This window comes from Nothobranchius furzeri, chromosome 5 (assembly GCF_043380555.1).
Source record: "Nothobranchius furzeri strain GRZ-AD chromosome 5, NfurGRZ-RIMD1, whole genome shotgun sequence".
NCBI lineage: Eukaryota > Metazoa > Chordata > Actinopteri > Cyprinodontiformes > Nothobranchiidae > Nothobranchius > Nothobranchius furzeri.
Window position 1 is genome coordinate 1,457,977 of NC_091745.1, and position 24,524 is coordinate 1,482,500.

Sequence of the window (24,524 nt, forward strand, 5' to 3'; positions counted from 1 at the left end):
CTTCACACTTTGGGGTAAACTGGAAAAAAATCGCTACTTTTTTTGTAACTAATGAAAAAAGACACGTTACAAGTATAACGTACCAAAAGTGAATATAATATAGGAATATTACCAATAATGAATCTGTCTAGGCTGTTTGACGTCATTTTTCTTTTATTCTACATGTACAGGCCTGTAGTTGTTTCTGACCAGCATTTGACAAAATCACTGATAAAGAAAGCATTAGTATTTTCTGAATGAGAGGGGGAATATATGGCATTCCAAATTTCAGGACTACTGGTAGGCTACTACATTTCCCATGTTGCATTGCTGCGCAGCCGCTTCTTGTCAGCGCTCTGCTGCCTGTGCGTGCCCGCGGTCCATCATCCTTGCAGGCAGTAGGGCACATGTCATTTAAAACATAACACCGCATATAGGCTACTAGGGAAGATGTAATGGCGAGGAGAGCTTTTCATGCTCGGCGCTTTGCAATGAAGGAAAATGACGGAGAATCTGAGAGACTGGTTTTTGCGCTGCGCCTCTTCTTTGGCGGACGGACCGATGCGTTGAGAGAAAAAATAATGCGGAATAGTTCCCCCCAGAAGTGTTAACGCAGACAATTACAAGATGAAGAAGCAATTCAATCGGATGCGACAGCTCGCCAACCAAACGGTGGGAAGGTAAGCGAAACGTTTCAGTGCGCAATTCTCGCCGGACCAAGCCAAATGGAAGAGACCTCCCCTTTACGGCCCCGTTGAAATTCACTATTTCACCAAATGTGTTTGTTTTTTGAACAGGTTTATAGATTTAATCTCCACGTGATCATTCTTGTTATAAGAGAGTCCCGTGTGAAAAACGCCCTCATTGTGCTTATGCGTAACATCCAGTGGAAACCGCATAGGCAGCGTGTAGGCGCATTGCCCCAGTCTCCACAACCTGCCCACGGACGTACATTAAAAATAGACAGTCGCTGCAACGCAGACCAGCACGCAGGCAAACCCCCATTCCGGTGCTGGATCGTGACAAAAATCGTGTCATTATTATTAGAGTGAGATAATGTTCATCTGCTGTCACCGAACCTGTCAGGTGATTCGGACTGATGCGGAGGTTGCGACGTGAAAATGGAAAAAAGGCGCAATGTTTTCATTCTGCAGACATGTCAGCTGTAGTAGGGAAGCAGCTCTTGGGGCTGGGTTGTCAAGTCGTGATCTGGCGTTTAAATAAAAAAAACGTGTATATTCAACTGTAAAGACGACTAGGGAGGATTTATGCAGCCCTCTGTAGCTCAGATTACCTTCTACTTTCAGGAGTGAATCTTTTGTGACCTTTTGCACAGGTCCCCCGGGTTTATCAGCCCCTCCCGTCTCTAAGGAGAGCAGCTTGTCAAGCAGCACTAAACCAGAAGGTGTTTTCTGCTCAGCGGTGGGGGATTAGGAGCAGGAGGCTGGGTCATTACTACTACAAGGTTGTGTGACATGCACTCATAAGGAGGGACACACCTTGCAGAGTGCATCGGCTCTAGGTCATCATTATCGTTGTTCCTTTGCTTTTTCCTGATGCAGATTATTTTTACTAGAATTTCATAGAACTTTAAAGGCAGGTTTGTCCTTCATATCTTCAAAGAAAATAGGATGCATTTGTTCAGAACTATTATTAAACAGGAAAAGGGCCAGCGTCTCACTATAGACGCCTCTGGTTGGCTTATCCATGCAGAGTCTCTGATAACATGCATCATTTAGCTTGACTAGCTTGATACTACAAATGATGGCATCAGGGATGGACTGGGACATTAATGCAGCCCAGGAATGTCTCCGTTGGACGTGAGGGAGTGTATGTGCTGAACGGTATGGCTGTTCCTCCAGAACCCACAATGGCCAGTCCACAGCAGGTCCCCTGTCCATCACAGGGACACACAGAGACAAGTGCCCAGTTCCACACTTGAGTGTTGCCAGATAACCTATTATGTATGGTTTTGGTCCGTGGTTAGGAAACCACCGGGACAGAACCCACACATGCGTGATGAGAACATGCTAACCCTGCACAACAAGCGGCAGGCTGGACTCGAAGGTTAGGCTATCCAACACTGACTGGTCAGATTTCCATCCTGCATTGCAAACACGTTCTACCTTAGTGAACATGTGTCAGTAAATATGTTTCCAAGACAACAAGCAGCTGTTTATCTGATTTCACAGGTTTATGATTACTCTCTCGTTTCTTGGTAAAGTTTGAATTAAGGGCCGCATTTAAAAAGCTTTTACTTATTATAATTAACCATGAAGAGGAAGATATTCCTTTACAGTTTCAATCCTCAAAATAAGTGCATTTGCAAATGACAAAAAGTGAGAGTGTGTTTTGTAAATGCATGCACAGATCTGTGTGTTTGCACGCACATGAGGTAGGCTGTACGTGTGGAATGAGTGGGTGGACACGTGTGTGTGTGTGTGTGTGTGTGTGTGTGTGTGTGTGTGTGTGTGTGTGCGTGCAGCAGATTAATGAGGCATCTTAATGTAGGAATTCACACTATCACACCGGGCTAGGATTCTGCTGCCAGTCGGTTTATTTTCTCCCATGATTAACTCTTCTATTGTGACTGAAAGTCATTTTAGTTTTCTTCTTTCGCATTTTATAATTTTAAAATTTCTGTTTTCTCCATATTTTTATTACTATTTTTTTATCATTTGTGATTTTTATCTTGAGAGGCGCTGTATAAAAATGCATTTCTTCTTCTTCTTCTTGTTGTTATAACACAGGAGGCTCGCAAACTGTCTGAAAACTTAACAAGAGCGCATGAATTCCAGAGGCTTTTGACTTGCTGACTCAAGCTTGACACGTCTTCAGACCAGAGCAGGGTTCCTCTGCTGGTTTGGCCCTTTGACCTCTCTGAACTCCTGCAGTCTCTGTGGAGTTTAAGCAGCAGTTCCCCGTCACTCTTCTCAAACCACTTCAGTGTTTTTTCCATCATTTAATAACAAGAATAATAACAAGAATAATAACAAGAATAATAACAATAATAACAGTGTCAGAACTGTATCATTTTCTTAGTATTGATGGTTTGTGAGTGAACAGACACAAGAAGAACATCAGTCCATGACACGTGTCTCCTTCATCTTGTTCATGACAGGCGGTAAAGGTCTTCTTTCAAGGGGTGGGTTGGAGTGCAGGTGTGCAGCGTCAGCAGATCTCTGGCTCTTCTAACCTGCTGCTGCAGCTTCTGGTGAGATCCATGTCATGTGATCACCAGCTGCACCAATTACCTCTGTAGCTTTACAGTGAAGGTGTGCTGCCTTGCATGCTCTGTACAACAAATGTGTCAATGTGCTTAAGGAGAGGAAACAGAGGATGACAGATCTGAAAGGCAGAAGGGTTTAATGGTGTTGTGTATGACTGGTATTGTTACTGGTGTTTGTTATTTTAAAATGTATGCTTTCTTACAAATCAAAGGTCCAAGTAAGATTGCACGGGTTCTGACAAATCTCCCCCTCCATCTCTCTTGACCCATTTCTCTATTCCCACATCACGGCCCGAAGTAGGTCCTCAGCATCCTCAGAGTAGATGACGTCACCCACGGTAAAACTTTCCACACCAAAAACAAAATAAGAAACAGTTCTACATGATTCTCTTTTTGATGAATAGTTTTTAGAAAAGAGCATATTTCTATTGTCTTTTGCACAATAAACATGAAATCAATATTTAATGAAAATGTACACTGTTTTAGTAAAAGTCAGGGACAATCAAGGCTGTATGTTTGTATTTGATAAAGTAATTAAGCACGCTGATACGGGCTGTTAGGTCCCTGTATGACCGGTGTCAGAGCTCGGTCCGCATTGCCGGCAGTAAGTCGGGCTCATTTCCGGTAAGAGTTGGACTCCGCCAAGGCTGCTCCAGACAGAAGCCTGTTGAGGTGGCTCTGGCATCTAGTTAGGAGGCTTCCTGGATGCCTGGTGAGATTTTCTGGGCACGTCCAACCAGGAGGAGACCTAAAAGATGACCCAGGACAAGATGGAGGGACTATGTTTCACAGCTGGCCACGAAATGCCTTAGGATTCCCCCGGAGGAGCTGGTCCAAGTGGCTGGGGAGAGTCTGGGCCTGGATGAACGGATGGATGGATGAATGGATGGATGGATGGATGAATGGATGGATGGATGAATGGATGGATGGATGGATGGATGGATGGATGAATGGATGAATGGATGGATGGATGGATGGATGGATGGATGAATGGATGGATGGATGAATGGATGAATGGATGGATGGATGGATGGATGGATGAATGGATGGATGGATGAATGGATGGATGGATGGATGGATGGATGAGTTAAACATGCAAATTGCAAAAACGTCAGAATGGCTGCCACGGCCTTTCTGGTGTTAAATCTGTGCATTCAGTTGTAAGGATTTTATTTTATTTCCTCTGGTCTGTGTTTATAAAGTGTCTTCTAGGGTTTATAAACCCCCCAAGGCACTTTACAACACAACCAGTTATTCTCTCACACACATACAAATTATACAAATACAAACAAATCACACTAGTGGTGCCCCAGTGCGTGAGGTCCCTCTTACCACCCCAGCGGGTAAAGAGGGGAAGTGACTTGCCCAATGGTGACAGACTGAGTGGGACTCAGACCTGCAACTCAGCGGTTATTAGGCGGACCCTAACCCTAACCCTCCCCTGTCAATGTTACCCGCAAATTCTGGAGTAATTTTAGATCTTAACACAACTATGTTTGCCACTAACCTAAAACACCTAATCTGGTAAATAAATCCTATCCGAAGTCTTTTAGACGTCTCCTTGTTCTAAAAACACTGATTTGAATGTTTAAATTATGTCCCCAGTTCAGCAGAAACCTGCTAATCATTCATTTGTTTGAATCTAAAACAAGCAAACATCTAAAAGGTGCTGGGCAGCGGTCCTTTCTTCAAACCCGCCTTAGACATTTAGACAAGTCGACTTTTTTAGAGTGAACAATCGTCTAAAACCCCACATTCCCAATAAAGCATCTCTTTGAGTAATTTTCAGTTTTTAAATGTAAAACTACATTTTCCTTTCTAAGTGGAACACAAAGGCGCTACTTCTGAATATTCTTTGCACATTGTCAGCAGAAAAGCAGAGAGATCAGAACAACTGAGCGTGAGTGTTGCTCTTACATCGTCCAGTCTTCCCATCCTGCAGCTGACTGATGCTCACGATAAATGCTTTCTTTCTGCTTGTGCCTTTAGGCTGGGCTGTATAGCCCACCACTCTACAATCCAATTATCAGAAAACGGCAGCCATTCGTGGGCTGTGGATGCTTTTGTTTCTCCCCCGTGTTGTCTCACTCTGGGTTTCTGTTTTTGTTCTGATGCAGTGTTTGATGCATCACATTTCAGCGTTCACACTTTCAGTCAGCATGCAGGAACCCTAAATAAAGCACTTGTGGGAAGAGAAATACACATACCAGAAACGTGTTTGATTTGGAGGGGAAAGGCTGATTATTCTTAACCTTTATTATTTCTAATGAATGATTTGGTGGATTTAAATGAACGATAAGGAACAAACTTATTGCTTGAAACTTGCTGGACACCATTTCCATCCTTTTGCGTTTTTTCCTCCTGCTGCATCTTGTTGCTCCAAAATTCTAGTTTGACAGATGAGAAGACCTCAGAAACCCGGCTTTTGATCTCCAGAACACATGTAGGTGAACCTTTTCACATTTGTGGTCACTTCTCTGGCTTCGTGTTGACTTGAGAGGCATCACGTGTTGCAGCAGCTGTAGCTGTTGTTGCCACGTGCCATTTGGTGCTAACATGTTGATAACCCTTCAATAAGCCCATCCATGCCTCAGAGAGACAGCATACTACAGGGGGTGATGGTGATAAAGAGCTATTGTTAATGATTTGGCCAACAAAAGAGCGATGATGTCATCAGACAGAAGCCTCAATTCTCTTCTTGATGTGGATGTAAAGGGATTTCTTTAGACCCTGCACCAGTTCTGCTGTAATTTATAAGTGAACAAAACAGCATCAGTTTATGATATTAAGTGTTATGAATATGCATTTGATCTAAGGTGGGTCGAATTAGAGGTAGTCTGGTTTGTTGCTCATAACAACAGGAAGAAATCTGCCTGTAATGAAGCTGATGAATGTTACAGACTCAGGATGTCAAACATCAAGCAACGAGATTGGGGGATTGGTTTTTGATTTTTCTTTTCTTTGACTGTACGTTCTGTACAGGTCCGGTCAGGAGAGGCTGTAAATGCAAATGCTGGGAAGGCATTGTTGTTAGAAATAACCACCAAGAGGACGGGTGGCTCCGTCAACATGCCTGCTCCCGTCCATTCACACAAAGTAAAACAGGACGCATTAATTCACTGTTAAGTTCCCTGTTTAGTTTACATCTTACCACCATTTCAGAGAATTTTTTTGTTATTTTTATTTTCTTTTATTCCTTCTAAAAGATCATCTTCCCCATCTGTTCATATACTGTAGGAAGTACAGATTTCTTCATTTGCTCTGGTTGCCTAGAAACGCGTATTTAGCTGTTTCATCACATTTTTGTCAATTCACATGTTACATTTTCCAGGCGGTGAAGACATTTGCAGGATTGCCGATGAAGAATGTCTCCGTTTTACATCTTTGTTTTGTGAGTTTTTGTTGTGGTTTGCTTCGTGGTCTGTCTGAAGCTTCCCGGTGGAGTGGGTAAGAATTTGGACAGATTTAAATGAATTACCAGCACATTTAAATAGAATTGTGAAAAGTAGACTTATTAAAGATAAGTGACTGATTTAGTTTCCAGAGGGAGGTTACAGACGTCTGCAGGCTTTCACTCCCTCTGCCGTTGGTGCATTATGTGTGCAAGCTGTATGCTGATGTGCATGTGTGTGTTCACTCCCCTCAAATGTACTCTTGCATACTTGACAGAACTGTGACCTAGTTTACTGGACAACTACAGTAAGTGGGTTTCTCTGTTTTAGTAGCCTCGTATCCCATCCCACCCCCACCCCCACGCCTCCTGCTTTGTCATGAGGGAGGAAACCGAGAGGGCCTTTAGATTCATGCCAGCGATCCGCTTAAAACAAAAGGCATTCGCTGGAGAAATATTTTGAAAGCATCTCGAGTGAGAACATGCTGTGGGTCTCATGCCAGCACTCGGGGCCGTGTGGTGCCCTGCTGAGGCCCACGGCACCATTCTGCTATTCTCTGAGCAGCACAGGACTGTGCGTCTAACATAGCTCTCTCAGGAATCGGAGGTCTCCTTTTTTAGCAACATTAGCGGCGTGAGCAGAGAAGAGCACAACCACTTTCCTTTCAGTTCAAACAGCCATCATCCTCCAACAGTTGGCTTTTAACCGACGTGATAAGTTTGTGAGCACAGACGTTATTTTGCCCATATTTTTGAGGATGTCTGCTTGAATTATTCAAGCTTTCATTACCATGTGCATTGCTGGGGGCAGGGGGGCAGCTGGCCTGTATTAGCATATATCAAGATACACTTTTCTGTGATTTCAGATACGTTTCTTTTAGTGTGCAGCTGTTTTTAGAGAACAATTTGGTTGCATTTTATTGGACTTATCATGGGATTTCCTCTCCGATTAGCCATAAAGTCTAAATCGCCGTCTCTTCGGTAATGCTGTCACCAGACATGGAAACGAAGAGATTCAAAATCTTCCACTTGATCTCTGTTTTATCTGATTCATCCTCGTCAGGTCTCAGACAGATTTAAAGGTTTTTTTCACCACAGTCTGACATGAGGAAGCCTGAGACAACTATGTTAGGTAAATCTACAAGATGATGCAACATTTCTGCTATTTGACATAAGCTCCTCCATCCTGATGTTTAAGGATGTCCATGCACATGTTTGTTTTTGAGTGCTTGCTTAGTCACAGCTCTAGGTAAAGGAATGCCTGTGCTGTGGCAGATGGTTGGTGCAAACCTGGCAACATCTTCCTCCCTCTCCATGAGCATACCGCCCACATGGCTGCCAACTCTCCCACGTGTTTACTTTCCTCACAGGACTCAATCTGCACACTTGTTTGCTGAGAGCAAAATCACTCCACAACTCAAAAGCATCCCTTACTCTGCAGCTTGGTTTGTAGGACGCCTCTATTCCCACCATGGTCTGTTCTTTTTGTGGGTGTTTAGTCTGTGTCCTGAGAAGCAGATTCTTGCTTAGTAAGAGGAAAGGCCAAAGCCCAAAAACAAACACGGCCATTAAATTGAACAGCTTTTCTTTTGAAGATGTAATCTTCTGATGTCTAATGACAGAGCTAACATGTTGGCAGCGCTTGGATCTGCTGTTAGGTCTGTGTTATGGTTCACTGAACACATTGCATTTCCCGACTGAAGAGTTTTGTGGGAAATTTGTTTTAGAGATTGTTAAACCGCTGAAATATTAAGCCAAACTTTTTTGGAGTGCTCTGGTTTTGTTACTTTTTTGTTGTGTAATCAGCAAACTGGGATTGCACCTGTTCTTGCTATTTGTGCCAGGCATCTTTTGAATTTCTTTATTTCATGTAGACAAGCATTTCCTGTATCTTCTCTCCTGAGCTCTGTGAGCAGAGCTGAGATTAGGGTGCACTGTTTGACCCACTTCCCATGGCTCCAGGTCTTCATCTTGATACTGGGACCAAGATTTTAATGTATTACTGAAGCTCAACACATTTTTTTAAAGATGTTTTTGATGCTGCTAATCAGGATAAAACATTGCATGTGTAACATCTAGGGTTGTCACGGTAACCGCCATCTCAATTATCACAGAGCATTATTTTATGTTCTAATGATTCTCAAAGTAGCATTTCATCTACGACGTGCGTTGGTTTTATTTTTGTCCTGCACGTGAATCATAGGAGAACAGATTAAGGTCTTTTCCATTTGCTTGGTAAACATAAATCCACGTTCTTCATTTGCCATTGAGATTGACACAGTGGGGCACAATCGCAGGAAGAGGTTGTGCAGACAGGAAGTGGAAGTGCATTGAAAGTATGTGTTCTGCTGGGTGGATGCTGCGGGGGTACGCAGGTGGAACACTGCCCAGTGTCTCACCCGTTCCACAGAGGAAGTGCATGTTATTCTCTTACATGTTACTGAGTGAATCGCAGGTCTCAACGTGTGCAGTGGACATCTGAGTTGGCTGAATTTCAGATCACAGTCAGAAATCTTTGCTGATTCTTGGTGGCTTTTTAAAAGCATATTGAGCTCTGATGGGTGCAGCATTGCAGAAACGGGACTGAGGTCTTAAATTGCGTCGTGAGCTGACTTCGTGTATTTGTGGCTTCCAGTGCTTAGCTCTTTTCAAAGCTAATGGCTCATTCACTTCTCCGACTGAGTAGCTTTGTCTGCTTCATCGGCACTGCAGTTCAGCCCTCGCTTTCACAGCTTAGCTGAGGTTTCTGTCAGGAACTGGCATATTGAATTGGTGGGCAATCAGGCGGGGTACACCCTGGACAGAGAGCCAGTCCATCGCAGGACAACACAGAGACACACAGGACAAACAATCATGCGCACACACACACACACACACACACCTAAGGACAATTTAGACAGACCAATCAACCTAACAGTCATGTTTTTGGACTGTGGGAGGAAGCCGGAGTACCCGGAGAGAACCCACGCATGCACAGGGAGAACATGCAAACTCCATGCAGAAAGATCCCAGGCCGGGAATCGAACCCAGGACCTTCTTGCTGCAAGGCAACCGCTCTAACCACTGCGCAGCCGGACCCTGAAGTGTTTCTAATTTTTATAATCATAATTTTTACCGCTAGATCACTAGTCTTTTATTTACACTCTACAAGGGTCATTTGACTTCAGTCTGGCAGTATAATGTTAGCTTTAGCTTATCATAAACAATGTAAGTGAATGGGAACAGCTAGCATTTATATTATTCAAATTAGAAAGGACAGCTACTTCTAAAATAAATTCTAAAGCAGAGAAAATGAAAGATGAAGTAGGTGTATTTTAGGGGCCGCTGTGTCATGTCCTTGCGCATTGTAGCGGAGGCTTACAGTGGTGCTTTATCGTAAAATAGTCCCAAGTCTAAATCAGCTCCTGTAATTTCCCTCATGTTACTTACAGTGAGGTGCAAAAGTTTGGACAATCTTGTTAATCTTCATGATTTTCCTGTATAAACCGTTGGTTGTTACGATGAAAAAAAATGCAGTTAAATACATCATATAGGAGACCAGCAGTGATGTTTGACAAGTGAAACTAAGTTTATAGGATTTACAGAAAGTGTGCAATAACAAAATTAGACAGGTGCATGAATGAGGGCACTAATTATTGGGACTCAAAATTGGTTTGGTAAGCTCAGTGACCCTTGACCTCCGCACACAGGTGAGTCCAGTTAGGAGAAAGAATATTTAAGGGGCAGTTGTTAGTTTCCCTCTGAATATTCCCTGAAGAGCAGCAACATGGAGGTCTCAGAACAACTCTCACATGAGCTGAAAACAAGGATTGTTCACCATCCTGGTTTAGGGGAAGGATACAGAAAGATGTCTCAGAGGTTTCAGCTTGTTTCCACAGTTAGGAACATGCTGAGGAGATGGAAGACCACAGGCTCAGTTCATGTTGAGGCTTAAAGTGGCAGAGCAAGAAACATCTCAGATAATCAGAAGTGAAGAATGGTGAGAACAGTCAGTCAACCCACAGAGCAGCAGCAAAGACCTACAGCATCGTCCTGCTGCAGATGGAGTCTCTGTGCTTCATTCAACCATTTGGTGCACTTTACTCAAGGAGATGCTGCATGTGAGAGTGATGCAGAGGAAGCCTTTTCTCCACCCACAGCACCAAGAGAGCTGCTTGAGGTTTGCTAAAGCACATTTGAAGCCCGCTTCATTGTGGAATAAGGTGCTGTGGACTGATGAAGCTAAAACTGAGTTATTTGGGAATAACAAGGAGCGTTATGCATGGAGGAAAAAGAACACAGCGTTCCAAGAGAAACACCTGCTACCTACAGTAAAACATGGTGGTGGTTCCATCATGGTGTGGGCTGTGTGGCCAGCGCAGGGACTGGGAATCTTATTAAAGCTGAGGAACACATGGATTCCACTCAGTATCAGCAGATTCTGGAGACCAATGTCCAGGGATCAGTGACAAAGCTGAAGCTGGTCCGGGGCTGGATCTTTCAACAGGACAACGACCCTAAACACTCAAAATCTCATGCAGAGGAACAGGTAGAACATTCTGGAATGGCCATCTCACTCCCCAGGCCCGAATATTAGTGAAACTCTGGTGTGTGAGTTAGAGAGAGCTGTCCATCAGACCTGAATGAACTAGATGTTTGCTTGCTTGTCTTTTGCCTTAAACACCTGTTTCTGACTTTTATCTCTACAGGGCAGAGAAAACAGAGGTGTTGAGTGAAGATCTTCTACAGGTGAGTTGTCATAAGGTTGTGTGTGAGATGGCTTTCTCAGCTTGAAAATACAAATATCAACAATAATCATAAAATGATGCTAAAAATTGTCATATCGCAATGGAAATGACCTGACATCGCAACAGAGCTGTTTTCTTTAGTGTGCACAACACTTTGTTGTAATATACATATATATATATATATATATATATATATATATATGTATATATATATATATATACACACACACATACACACACACACACACACACACACATGTGTGTGTGTGTGTGTGTGTGTGTGTGTGTGTGTGTGTGTGTGTGTGTGTGTGTGTGTGTGTGTGTGTAAAATGATTTTTTATATTTTTTATATATGCTTGCATGTGTTCTTATAGTGTTTGGTGTATCTTCTAGATTTGTTATTTTTAATTGTTGTTTTTATTGTGATGTATGGGACTGTACATGTGAATTAGCTTAATGTTCAATGTCGTCTATGGTCCTGGAATAAACTTGATTGCTGATTATTGCTGATTTAATTTCACAGTCATTAACTAAACATTCTGGGTGTATTGGTTTGCAGTTTGGACTTAGATTTGAGCTGATTAGTGTGTATTATTGTGTGGTCTGCTCGTACAGGTAGAGAAGCGTCTGGATCTGGTCAAGCAGGTGACACACAGCGCTCACAAGAAGCTGACTGGCTGCCTGCAGGGCCAGCAGGGGACTGACACGGAGAAGAGATCTGTCAAGTCCCCATCTGTGAGCACCTGTCACTCTTCCTCTCGGATGACAGAGAGCAACATGATATACGTCTGTGATGTTTTAGTAAAATTTCTTTTTGCTGTCAGAAAAAACTTCCACTCACGATCTTGGCACAATGCATGGAGGAGGGAGCTGCAGTGTTGGGGGATGACTCGCTCCTGGGGTAAATAATTTACAGAGCTGTAGGGTTTAATGATCAATTTATCCATCAAACAAAAAAATAAATACATTTTCGTGCCTGTTTCACCAAACAGAAAGATGTTGAAGCTTTGTGGAGAGACGGAGGAGAAGTTGGCTCAGGAGCTGCTTCAGTTTGAGCTCCAGACAGAGAGAGATGTGGTGGAGCCTCTCTATGTGCTTGCAGAAGTAAGATGGCATTGCTAACCACAGACACAATGTGCTCTGTTTGTGACAGAATTGCAGAGCTGCCTATTTAGATATTGTGTTTTGTAGGTGGACATTCCCAACATCCAGAAACAGAGAAAACACTTAGCTAAACTGGTCTTGGACATGGACTCAGCACGAGCAAGGTGAAAGCTGTTTGCATTTACACCTTTGAAATATTTGTGCACAAACAGGACATCTTCACAGCAGGAGTTGTGCTTTTACCCCCACAGATATCAGCAGTCATCTAAGTCATCCAGCCACCCAAGCACAATGCAGCCCGGCACCAAGTCTGAGTCCCTAAGAGAGGAGATGGAGGAGGCAGCCAATAGGATGGAGATTTGTAGAGTAAGTCACCAACCAAAGCCAATCACACATTTCCTCCTCTGTTGTCTGGCTCTCCCTCTGAACACTGTGGATTTGTCAGACACAATTGAATCACTCTGACATTATGTTGTTTTTGTCTTCCACTCCATTTTACAGGATCAGTTGTCAGCAGACATGTACAATTTTGTGGCCAAAGAAATAGACTATGCAAACTACTTCCAGGCAGTAAGTAAATTGATTCAAGAAAACTACAGTAACCGCGCAAAAGTCACCAAACTGTGGCTCTTACTTGTACTCTTACATCCCAGCATTTACTGTAGATGACTGGAAAACAAAATATCGGTATGCCTCTGTTGTAGAATGTTCTAACTGTCTCCTCCTTTCCTCTGTAGCTGATAGAAACACAGGCAGAATATCACAGGAAGTCATTAGAGATTCTTCACAGTGTCCTGCCCCAGATTAAAGCTCACCAAGGTGAGTCATGCACTGCATGTGGAGCTGTGTGACTACAGATCCGCACTACTTCACCACCTGAAACCTCATGGACAAGCTTAAATATTTGGAAGTGTCACCCAAAATTTACTGAAGCTTTTCTTTTTGATTGCTACAGAATCTTTCTGCATCACATTTTCCTGATATCTCTGCCAATGGCTTAAAAAACTTCCAAAATCCCCCTAAGCACGATGGCAGATGTGACGCATGGGTTTTTATTGTATCGTGTGCGATTCTTGATGCAATTTTGCGTTGCAGAGGCGTGGGTGGAGAAGCCGTCATTTGGCAAGTCTCTGGAGGAACACCTGAACATTAGTGGAAGAGAGATTGCCTTTCCCATCGAAGCTTGTGTTACCATGCTGTTGGAGTGTGGCATGCAGGAGGAGGTACTCTACACAAACACATGAATCACTGAAAATGTTGCAGGTGCTCACAGTTTTGCTGTTTCGTTTCTTGCAAGCAGAAGGATGTGTGTGCGCTTAGCTTTCAGCAATATGTTTTTGTGCCGATTGTCACCTCTTAAAGTCAGATGCAAAGTTCATGTTAAAAGCAGTAATTATTCTTACCTACATGATGTATGTGTGTACTACAGGGCCTCTTCAGAGTGGCTCCATCAGCCTCCAAGCTGAAGAAGCTAAAAGCCTCCCTTGATTGTGGAGTTCTTGATGTGCAGGAGTACTCCTCCGACCCACACGCCATCGCAGGTGAAGTACACCCGCACAGGCATATTACACTTAGAAAACACTGTCAGTTTATGCAGCATAGATTGTCCATCAGCTCTGTTGGGCTCTTTTCTCCTCCCTGCATGCTCAGTATTAGCATGAGAGCTCTGTTGAGCAAGCCGACTCTGGCAGCTGTACTGACTTGAAGGGGCTGCTGGAGGGTAGAGAAGATATGGGGCATGGCCTTGCAAATACCCTCAGGAGAGGAATCAGTCCTCTCAGATAAAAGCTGACTAGCTTTTTCTTTTCTTTATTTTACAATCTTTGCCTTGTTTTTCTCACACACACAGGGGCCTTGAAATCGTACCTCCGTGAACTCCCCGAGCCATTAATGACCACTGAACTTTATGAAGAATGGATTCAGGCCTCTAAGTGAGTTCCTGTTCTCTCATTAAAAATAATTCTGAAATGATCCCATCAGCTACGATGAAAAAAAGATCTGTAGCTCAGAGTTTTTATTAAAGGGCTGCCAGTATGAAAACTGGTGACCTTTACAAGGAAGTGGAACAAAAAAGAACCATTATATAAATAATATTTCTGCAGCATCCAAGATATGGACAAGAGACTACAAGCACTGATGGCAGTATGTGAAAAACTCCCCTCAGACAACTTGAATAATTTCAGGTCAGTTGCTTCCTCTGGTTTTCTTTTTATTCAGTTGTACAGATGCAATAACATTTTTGCAGTCCTGAAAATTTCCAGGTAACTTTTCTTGCCTAAATAAATGAAAAAAATAACCGCAGCTGCAGGTTTCAAATGTAAACGAAAATGTCTGCAGTCAAAAAGTGTTGGCTCTGCCACTTTCAGACTTAAAGGTACAATAAGTAAGAATTTTACTACAAAGTAATCAGAATCCGTCCTTCCGTTAGAAGGTTACGTTGAAACAGACTTCCTTCTCATCCGGCTGGGTGGGACGAAGAGGGACATAGGCGTAGGTTCAAGAGCCTAGCATATTTGAGCCTGTGAGTTGCCAAGTCTGTGCCAGCATTTGTAATTTGTCACTGACCGGCAAAGTGCAGCAACATTGTGGAAACAATGTTAGCCAGTAAAAGGAGCAACCAAGAAGTTATGGCTCTTACCCCTAAGAAGCTACGGCATCTTTTTGTTTTACTCTAATATCGGTGAAGCATGCTAGAGGCTAATGTTGCGCTAACAATGCTAACGGTGAATCAGAAGCTAATAGTTGACTCAAAAAATACTCAGGCTACTGTTTCCATCACCAACAACTTGATATTACAGTGTAAAAATACTTAACTACTCATCAACTGACTGAGTACTTCTCGTAGAATCTTCTGTAGCCGATCCATAACTGGCAACAGCTGCTTAGAATGGTTGAAGTACCCAAACTGGCCACATGTTATTAGTAATGTACCGTATACGATTGATATAAATGTAGCTACCTGTAGAGATTTTGATTCTACTGTCCAACTGCAGCTATGAATGACTGTTGTTAAGCTGCGTCAGCGTTGGACGAATGCAGTAGAAGCTGCATGGATGAAGATGCAGCACGTGGATGAAGTTGCGCTTGTACAGGACTGGAATTTAAGGACTCGGATGCAGAAAACTTCCTCAGTACAATATGCTGGGTGACAGTAAAGTCGTATCGGTGTTAAATACAGTTCTGCTGCAATTCATGTCATTTTGATATGTAGAAAATAATTTATCGCCATATAGACTTTAGGCCATAATGCCCATTCCTACAGGATATCATTCTTACCTTTAAACCACCTGACGTTAATGAATTTTTCATTTCTAATGCTAGCTTTACTCTCATAATCACAAATTATTAAGATGTGGCCTCCAAAACTCAGGCAACTCCTTTCCTACTAAAGACAGTGTCATTTACGGATGTGTATGGGTGACATTCTGGCGATACGATACCGGGGAGACGATACGATATATCACAATATATTCAGCCAGACGATATTAGCGATTTCTTTATTGTAGGAACATTTAATCAACAGTCCAAACTGATATGTAACATGTTTAACATGAGGTATCTGAACCATAATACAGGGGCTTACATTTCAATGGTGGGAACAAAACCCATTGCACACAGCTGCCAACTAGCGGTCGGCATTTGAATTGCACCTCAAGAAAAGAAATTCTTTGCATGTAAATTCTTCCAAAAATTGCATACACAGCTTTTGAATATCGACATATCCCAGGATGAGATATCAGGATGTATTGCCATATCGATATTTTCTTACATCCCTGGTGTCAATGTAACAGTTCACTTTCTTTCTATCTTACAGATATCTGATTAAATTTTTAGCAAAGCTGAGTGAATATCAAGAGTCAAACAAGATGACTCCTGGTAACATCGCCATTGTTCTTGGGCCTAACTTGCTGTGGACACACACAGAACCGTATGTACTTCATAACTAATTACTTTTGTATTTAATGAAACTCTTTCACAGATACCAGAAACATAAAAGGGATGTGTGTGCAGGTTTCCACTGCAAGCATAGCTGACATAACTGTGTGTTTCCTACTCCTATGAAAACCCCGGTCTTAAAGCACTTTGTGCAGACTTTCTCTTGTTCCCCTCTACGTCTTTGTCAGTTCATGCCCGACACCATTTCTGTTGTTATTTTATAGCTACTTACAGCCCAAAGCAAAGTGGCAAAGGTCTTGCGTTTGGCACTTCTGAACGTTTTAAAGAAGTTGAAAAAATTCTGAAGTGTGAAAAAGACCTCTAGAGATTTGATTAGCATGTAAATTGAAGACATTAATTTTACCTTTGCTCATTTATCTTTTGTTCCAGGAACATGACAGAGATGATGACTACAGTTTCCCTTCAGATAGTCGGGATCATTGAACCCATCATTCAGCATGCTGACTGGTTCTTTCCTGGGGGTAGGTGAAATATTCCTATGAACGTGAAGAATTGTAAAGCTCTGGATGCTATCATGATGAATTTAGTTTGAACATACTAATAAAACAAGCTACACTTTGCTGGTGTCGTGCATTCCTCTGCCACAGACATTGAGTTCAACCTGACAGGCAGCTACGGAAGCCCGGTCCACACCAACCACAACTCCAACTACAGCTCCATGCCCTCACCAGATATGGACCAGTCAGATCGCAAGCAGCAGCAGCATGACCAGAGCAGACGCCCACTGAGCGTCGCCACTGACAACATGATGCTGGAGTTCTACAAGAAAGATGGGTATGAGCGTTCCCGCATCTCACTCTCCTTACATCTCTCACCTCCTCTCATCGCCCACACAACTTCTCACACCGCTGACATAAAAGAAGGTGTTGAAAATTGTTGTGGATAATTTACACATCATCCAATCTCATTTTTTGCATTCGTAGTTCCTCTTTTCTGTTCATTCTTCGACATAAAAATGTCCTTGTCATAATTCATGAAGAGGAGGATGAATTGCTTGAGTGTCATTGTCTCCATGGCAACAGGCCTCTAATGTAAGGCTGGTAGTTGCTCCACATTTTTCTAAACGCATCTCCTCGTCCTCCCACACCCAGCTACTCCCTCGGAGTCTGGCCAGTGCGTCACTTGGCCTGAGTCACTCGTCCAGCTGATGTACATTTTTTCAGGAGAAAACTAAATCGTGTTTGCTTTAAATGAACACGAAGGCTGCAGTATTAGATACTGATGCCACGCTGTGGTGACTTGGGCTTCACAGACAGCAGCTTTGAAAAGGAGTGCCCCAACTGTGGAGATTTAACATTAAAAAAGAGTTTAAAAGCCTCTCATTTCACAGGTGCCGTCTGTTCATCCATCCTTCACTAGATTTCCTCTCTCCATCTTAAACAATGAGTGAATGAAGTCTTCAGTCTGATCTTGTGAACCAAATCTGCATCCCTTATGTCCTCACATCCCTTTTGCCTCTCTTCTCCCCTACTAACTAACGCAGCATTAGGAAGATACAAAGGTATCGTATCATTCCAGTTCCCTCTTGTTTTCCCAACACCCCCATCATTCCTCATATTCACACTGACGTCATCATAAGTAACTCAAGACATTTGCTTTTCTCCAGTGTGGGTGTCCGGGTGATGGATACATCCTGGGTTTCTCGCAAAGGTTCGACCACACTGGCACGCAAGACTTGCTCCACCCCTCCAGGCGTGCAAGGACCCGGCTCTCCTGCAGACACACTCGTCCCCGAGCAGCTTGGGGAACTCGCCTCTCCATCCTCGACACCGCCGCGTACCGAAAGGGAAAGGGTTTGGTAAGTTGGCGTGGAAACGCTGCCTCTCACCATCATCACCATCACCAACATTCTTTGACCAACGTTGTTATGTTACCCCGTGTTTCCATTGATCAAGCAAAGCCTCTGTGGTGTTTATTTATTTTTGTATTTAATTTAATTTTTATTAAAACATTTTTTCAGTTTGTCTTAGCCCTTCCTAAAGCTGGATTGTTGAGATGTTGTCCATGCGAGTGGTGCTTTTCCTTAGTTGAAGTTCGTTATTTAAAGAATCGTTACAAGCTGTTATCCTCAAGTCTTTGGAAGCATGCTGATACATCCACCATCCCACCGTCAGCTTGGCTTTCTCAGCTTTTGTCTTTTTCTTTGTTAAGCAGATTTCAACAATTGTTTTATTCCAATATTCCATTCAGACACAAGAACAATCACCTCACGGTTACCGATTCTGCAAGTATGGCAGACAAAATCAAATCTGGCTTGGCTGGCTTCCCCTCATTTCCTGTGGCTCTTTCAGCCGTTGAAAGGGTTTTGTGTCTGCTCCACACTGCCCTGGGCTAACTGCAGGACCTGGGATTCAAACAAACTCATACAGGACACTTTCCAGCAAAGAGGGGACAGCTTGATAATATTGTATTCTCCAGATCAACGCTGTGGCTTAAGAGAAAGATCCTCAGAGCTCTATGCAGTGTGCAGACACAAGGAGATCACAGAGGAAGTCCAACACACTGTATTTTCTTTTCCTTTGGCAAAAATCCCACATGTTTCTTTGCATTTTCTTTGTGCTTGTTTTTGTATTTGCACTAGGCTGACTGTGTGCTAAGCTTGGTGCCCACCAACTTCCCCAGAAATGCATTTTTTTTTGGCTACAAAGCAACTAACCCACTAACACCCACCCATGAGAACAGCTTCTTCTTCATGGCTCCTATCGTTTCAGCCACCAGAGCTGTTTTATCTGTGCTGTCTGTTCTCTTAATATCTGCAGCTCAGACAACGTGCCGCTCAATCGGCCGGACACCTCTCATGCCCACCCACCCTCAGGGGAGGACCGGCCACCCCCTCCTTACCCCAGCTCCTCGTGCCACACCGCCCCACACCACTTCTATCCCAAACCCCTGCCCTGCGCTCGCCCTGTGGCACCAGGTCCCGAGTCCCAGCCCCCAGCCTCACCCCCACCCCCAATGCGCTGGTCTGGCTTCACTCCCCCTGCCCCACCCCCTTCCTCCTCTTCCTCCTCCTCCTCCTCCTCACTCGATATCAATTCAAACCCCAAACCTAACTGTCTGCACTTCCCCAAGCACAGCCCGCCTGGTGACATGTCCCACGCCCCCCCACCTGATGCTAATGCTTCGCCGCTTTACGTTAAAACCCCGTTGGTTCTAACTCGCCATGACCAGCCCCTTGGCAACCCCCCTATCCTCCCTTCGTCCATGCCCCCGCCCCCACCGTGGGCTGCCTGTCCTTGTGCTCGAGAGAGAGGACCCCCCAGACTGACTAGGTAAATACAACACACCTACGGCCACCATGGGAGCATCACAGAGGGGCAGCTGCTTTCCTCCTGTAGTTCGCTGGCTCACGTGTGCTTTGTGCTTCGTTTTACCTCCCCTTTCAAATGACATACCTGGGATTCTGTAACAGCAAGGTTTTCTGTAAACCAGGTTACCATAGCAACCAAAGATGACGCTTGATGCTTTTGCAGTTTGGTGCTGATGTTTAAAATACTATAAACAAAGGAAATGCAGCACACAGGTTTCAGTAAACAAATGAAAGCTTTGATTCTGAGGTTTTTTGTTATTAGTAATCACAAACAAATAGGAAATGTATTATTAACATGTTTAGGTTTGCCAGAAAGTTTGAATGACAAGTATGTGAGCTAGTAGCAACTGTTTAGAATGTTTTCATCAAGGTAAACTTCACTGGATGACCTTTGACCCTCTTCAGTGTTACAATCGCACATGTCCGTGTAGATCCTAGCAGGTGCTTCAGCTCTGTTTCTGCGGATTTGGAAGCTTCGATGCTCTCCTCTGAGCTCACTCCAGGACAAAAACTCTCCAGCTCCAAACTCCAACCAGTTTAATGCAACACCAACAGAAGCACGACATCATGATGAGCTTACTCATCCAAAACATAAAGTCAAATACAACTCAAATGTCTAATTATTCTAAATAAATCTACTAACTTAGGCTGAATAATCAGTGTGTTTAAGGAGAGGAAAATAAAGTTGTTGAAACTAAACATTGAAGCATACTCGGTGGTTGAGAAACCTTTAATGATGGATAAAGTCTAAGTTAAATGAATGTCCATGCATATTTTTATGGATTCTATGAATTCATATTTAAAATGTGTTTTTTTTTGTTCCACTTTTGTTACAAAGTCTCCGAAGCATCCAGATAGTTTGAAAAATCCCGAAGTATTTAAATACGTTTCCATTAAAATCAGTGTTTATAGATAACTTCTGTAACGTGTTTTTATGTTCATACATCTTTTAAATGTCTCCTCAACAGTTTGTGGTCAGTTGTACAGTAACAGTAGCCCTCATCTGAATCCCCACAGTTGTTGGGTTGAGACACTTGGTTTGGACAATAATCTGATGAGCTCCAGACGTGCTGTCAGGGGCTTTCTAAAGCCTGCGACCCGCTTCACTCTGGTGCTTTCATGAAGGACAGATTAATCCACATGCTTTTCCTTGTTTTGTGTTGTTCAAACATGTGGGTGGTTTTTCCAACCTCTCCTGACAATGAGAACTTATTGTGTAATTGAAAATCGTAATTTTAAATGTTTTAAAAGTGTAAACGTCTTTCAAATTTCCTGACTCGCTGGAGTTAGCTTGTTAGATGTAATGCTTCTTAATGATTTTTTTTTATATTCTTAATTTCAGAAATATATGTAATGTGTGTATTAGTGTACATCATCACAGTGTAACAGCCAGACGTGATGGTGATGATGGAGGGAGTGACTGTAGAACTGCAGAGGTATTGAAGGGCAGACGGTCCTGTGTTTTATTTGCTTTCTCTGTTCTGGTACATATGATAATACCTGCCTGCTTTTCAGTTCATTCAAGAGTAAAGAGCTCTCCCCTGTGATTGGACACAAAGCCATCCAGGTGGCAAGTCCAACAGTGCACCCCAGCAGCAGCCATTCCCCTCTCTCCACAGATCAGAGTCCACACACCCTTCGCAAAGGTCAGCACTCCTCTGTCCCCTGTGACATGAAAATGGTGTTTCGAGGGAACGCGGTGATATAACTGCTTCATGTGTTTATAGGTTCCAAGAAGTTGGCCCCTGTACCTCCAAAGGTCCCGTACGGTCAGTCAGGAGGGATGTCCGACCAGTCCACAGGTCAGCCATCACCAGTCAGCCTTTCCCCTACCCCTCCCAGCACCCCATCCCCTTACGGACTGGCCTGCCCTCCAGGGCAAGTACCCCCTTCCTCTCCGGGACAGACTCCGCTTGGGGCACCCCACTCTTTATCATCCCCACCCTCCCTGACTGGAACTCTCACCAAGTCGCGGCCTGCTCCTAAGACCAGGCAGAGGCCGAGCCTGCCCCCTCCTCAGCCGCCCACGGTGCCCCCTGGGATTCCAGGTCTGAATGCCCCCCCGATTCCCCAGCCAATGGAGCAGGGCCTCCTGGACGGACTGTCTCCTGGAGAGAGCATGTCTACAGGTAAACATCAGCCCATGGCAACACCATCCCCACCACCACCTCAGGTGGGGCTGCAGCGGCCCTCTCTGAGACTCGCTGTGGCTCTGTCCATTGGAGACGGTGGACAAGTGTAGGACCCTGTAGGACTGTAGACACGGAAGACACTTGCCGCCTTAACTAACTCATCCCAAGTGAATGTACTGAATGAAAAGCATTGCCTCTGAGAAGCAGATCCAAAGTAGCTTTTAGCATTTGTGTGTAGCGAGCAGATCCGACTCGTATCCATTGCTTGTGTTCTGTGATGATGTTTCCGGGTAACGTGTGGAAACATCAGACAAGCATAGCTCGTCCTGCTTGTTTGGAAGTTGCCATTAGATCCATCATGTGCTCTCTGTTTATCTGTGTGACCCAGACCCCATGCGGCAGAGGTAGGTCAGAGGCTTACTGTGAGCGGGTGTGGAAGCGAACCCAGAAAATCCCCACATTTATCTACAGAATGATGTTCTGATGATGAGGTGTTCTGTTAATATATATACCAGTCATTATTATGTTATATTTATCATTCTCTTGTCCCCCCCTTGCTACTATTGTGTACTTTGCAGCTGTGTGAGGCCAGGGATTCAGTGTGGGCTAAGTGTGAGGGGGACTTTTAGGGTAAGCCAGACCGCCCTCGCCCCATGCACTCCATCTCACTGCCTGGCCTCAAACTGTGGATGCCTCTGGGGTCTCCTGCAGCCTGCATCACTCAGCTATGACTCTCATTCAGAATATAGTTTTTCTTTCATCATCTTGGAATTGTTATCTCTTTGTACCAGAAAATGCATGGCTTAGGGATTTCCCAGAGTGCACCACACTGCACTCACATTGCAGTAACCATCGCTTACAAGGGTCCATCTTAAGCTTGGTTTATGCTTGACACATTCGCTTTCCGCGCGGTGATGCGGCTCGCGGATGGAACGTGCTTCACAACTCGCAGCGTTTATGGTTCGTGCGGCTCGTCTCTGCGGTGAGCCAATATTCTCCCAAACTGTAGGGGGCAGCATGGAGCTCTACGGCGTGCATCCAACACTACACCATAGTAGAAGTAGAAATTACTGTTTACAACATGGTATTTCAGCATTTTTAACAGCGTTCTCGTCTTTTCCGACATTGCGAGCTATTTCTCTCCAAGAATTATTAACAACATGTTGATCACGGTGATCTCTGAGAGCTGAATCATACAAATGTCTGTATTTACCAACCTCTGCCATACTAGTTCTTGCCGGTCCGCCATGTTTTTCCGCGTCCGTCCGTCCGCGTGGTTAGAAATTTTCCGAGGTGCGCGTCGCAGAAATTCTGGGCCGTGCGGAGGCGCGGCGGAGGGGCGTGGTTGTTAAAATGATGCAAAATGACGCAACTTTTCCGCGCGGAGCTGTGCGGACCTCGCGGACGCGTCAAGCATAAACCAACCTTTAAGCTCCCTCCTTGTTCCGTTTATTCCCTTTTCTTGGCGTCATGCTGGCAGACATCCCCCTCCTTTCTCAGGGGTCCACAGGTATCTCTTCCTCTGGCAGGTCCATCGCTTTCTCGTAACCCCGCCTCCTCTTCTGCCACACTCCATCTCATTCCCACACAGGAGCAGTCATCAGTCTGTTTGGACCTGTGGCTTCCAGTCAATAGTGCAACACACTAGATTATCCATAGTTTCCATAAATACTACAAGCAGTCCTCGTGAGATTCCCATTCTTACTTCAAGCCACGTGTTGTCTAGGTGCCATTTTATTTCTCCACAGAGTTCCACATACATTTTGTTGCCTCTGTGTTGGTTTATCCAGCTATTGTTGTGGACGTGCCACGCGTCATTGTGTAGCATATTTGACCTTTTGTTGTATTTAATCAGATGAAATATTTGTTGCTGTGACGTGCAACGTTTAAAGCCCTGCCATGTTTGTCGGTATGGGTGATATCGCACTGAGGATCCATCCCTGTGTAGAATGTGAAGCGCTTGTAACCCAGTGATACTTTTACTGAGGTCACATGCCACTCACCGCGAGTTCAGACACAAAGCGATTAACATTACCTCTGCTCTCTTTCATTTCTACGCCTCATCATCATGATCATTTGCCCCTCCCTTCCTCTTCCTGTTTTTGCTCACCAATACCTTTTCTGCTCCTCCTAACCACCTTTCCCATCATGCTCGCCATTAGATATCTTCAGTTATGAAATCCCCTCCATCAATGTCAATCTGGACAGCCTCATCGATGAGTTCAGCGGCGCCCCCTGCAGGAGGTCCGTGGCAGCGATTGACTCTCCAGAGGGGGACGCCATGTCTGAGGAGGAGCCCCAGAGCACCATTCTATGACCTATCACCCCGAGGCATCATTTACCAGCAACCCTTGTGGTACATGCTCTTACCTGTTGCCATGGAAACACCAACTGGCCTCACCAGTAACCACCTGAAACTGGAATTTAAACTCTCCTTCACATCGGCTAGAAGCTGCAAAGAAACTTTTCTTGTGCGGCTGCTTGCTACATTACATTATTGTGACCACAAATAAAATAAAAACACCAAAATGCCGTAGTGGACGAGCAGCTGCCTTTGTGAGGAAAGACTGGAACATAGACAAGTATTACATCAAAAGATTTTCATTCATTGTTTTATTTCTGCGTTGCTTTGTCAGCATTTTGTTTTCTAATGCTCTAATTTATGTATTTTTCTTTCCTTTTTTTGCCTTATAAC

At 44.0% G+C, this 24,524-nt stretch overlaps 1 protein-coding gene across 7 annotated transcripts in view; it reads left to right on the forward strand.

Annotated features, from left to right (window-relative positions):
* The first annotated feature begins 249 nt into the window (after positions 1-249).
* The window catches only part of arhgap44a (Rho GTPase activating protein 44a), a 27,156-nt gene continuing 2,881 nt past the window's right edge, over positions 250-24,524 (forward strand). The window contains exons 1-23 of one of the 7 annotated variants that reach the window (XM_015972110.3): positions 250-659; positions 11,288-11,327; positions 11,942-12,061; positions 12,151-12,227; positions 12,319-12,430; positions 12,518-12,594; positions 12,682-12,796; positions 12,932-13,000; positions 13,168-13,249; positions 13,526-13,653; positions 13,860-13,971; positions 14,280-14,361; positions 14,533-14,613; positions 16,245-16,358; positions 16,757-16,848; positions 16,975-17,161; positions 17,871-17,888; positions 17,994-18,185; positions 19,147-19,659; positions 21,213-21,343; positions 21,425-21,826; positions 22,408-22,459; positions 23,992-24,131. In XM_015972110.3, the coding sequence (XP_015827596.1) occupies positions 607-659; positions 11,288-11,327; positions 11,942-12,061; positions 12,151-12,227; positions 12,319-12,430; positions 12,518-12,594; positions 12,682-12,796; positions 12,932-13,000; positions 13,168-13,249; positions 13,526-13,653; positions 13,860-13,971; positions 14,280-14,361; positions 14,533-14,613; positions 16,245-16,358; positions 16,757-16,848; positions 16,975-17,161; positions 17,871-17,888; positions 17,994-18,185; positions 19,147-19,659; positions 21,213-21,343; positions 21,425-21,826; positions 22,408-22,415 (2,805 nt within the window). In that variant the 5' untranslated portion in view covers positions 250-606 and the 3' untranslated portion in view covers positions 22,416-22,459; positions 23,992-24,131. Of the gene's footprint in view, positions 660-11,287; positions 11,328-11,941; positions 12,062-12,150; positions 12,228-12,318; positions 12,431-12,517; positions 12,595-12,681; positions 12,797-12,931; positions 13,001-13,167; positions 13,250-13,525; positions 13,654-13,859; positions 13,972-14,279; positions 14,362-14,532; positions 14,614-16,244; positions 16,359-16,756; positions 16,849-16,974; positions 17,162-17,870; positions 17,889-17,993; positions 18,186-19,146; positions 19,660-21,212; positions 21,344-21,424; positions 21,827-22,407; positions 22,460-23,991 lie in introns of all 7 variants that reach the window. The other 6 variants (XM_015972112.3, XM_015972108.3, XM_015972111.3 and 3 more) reach the window with 6 other exon arrangements.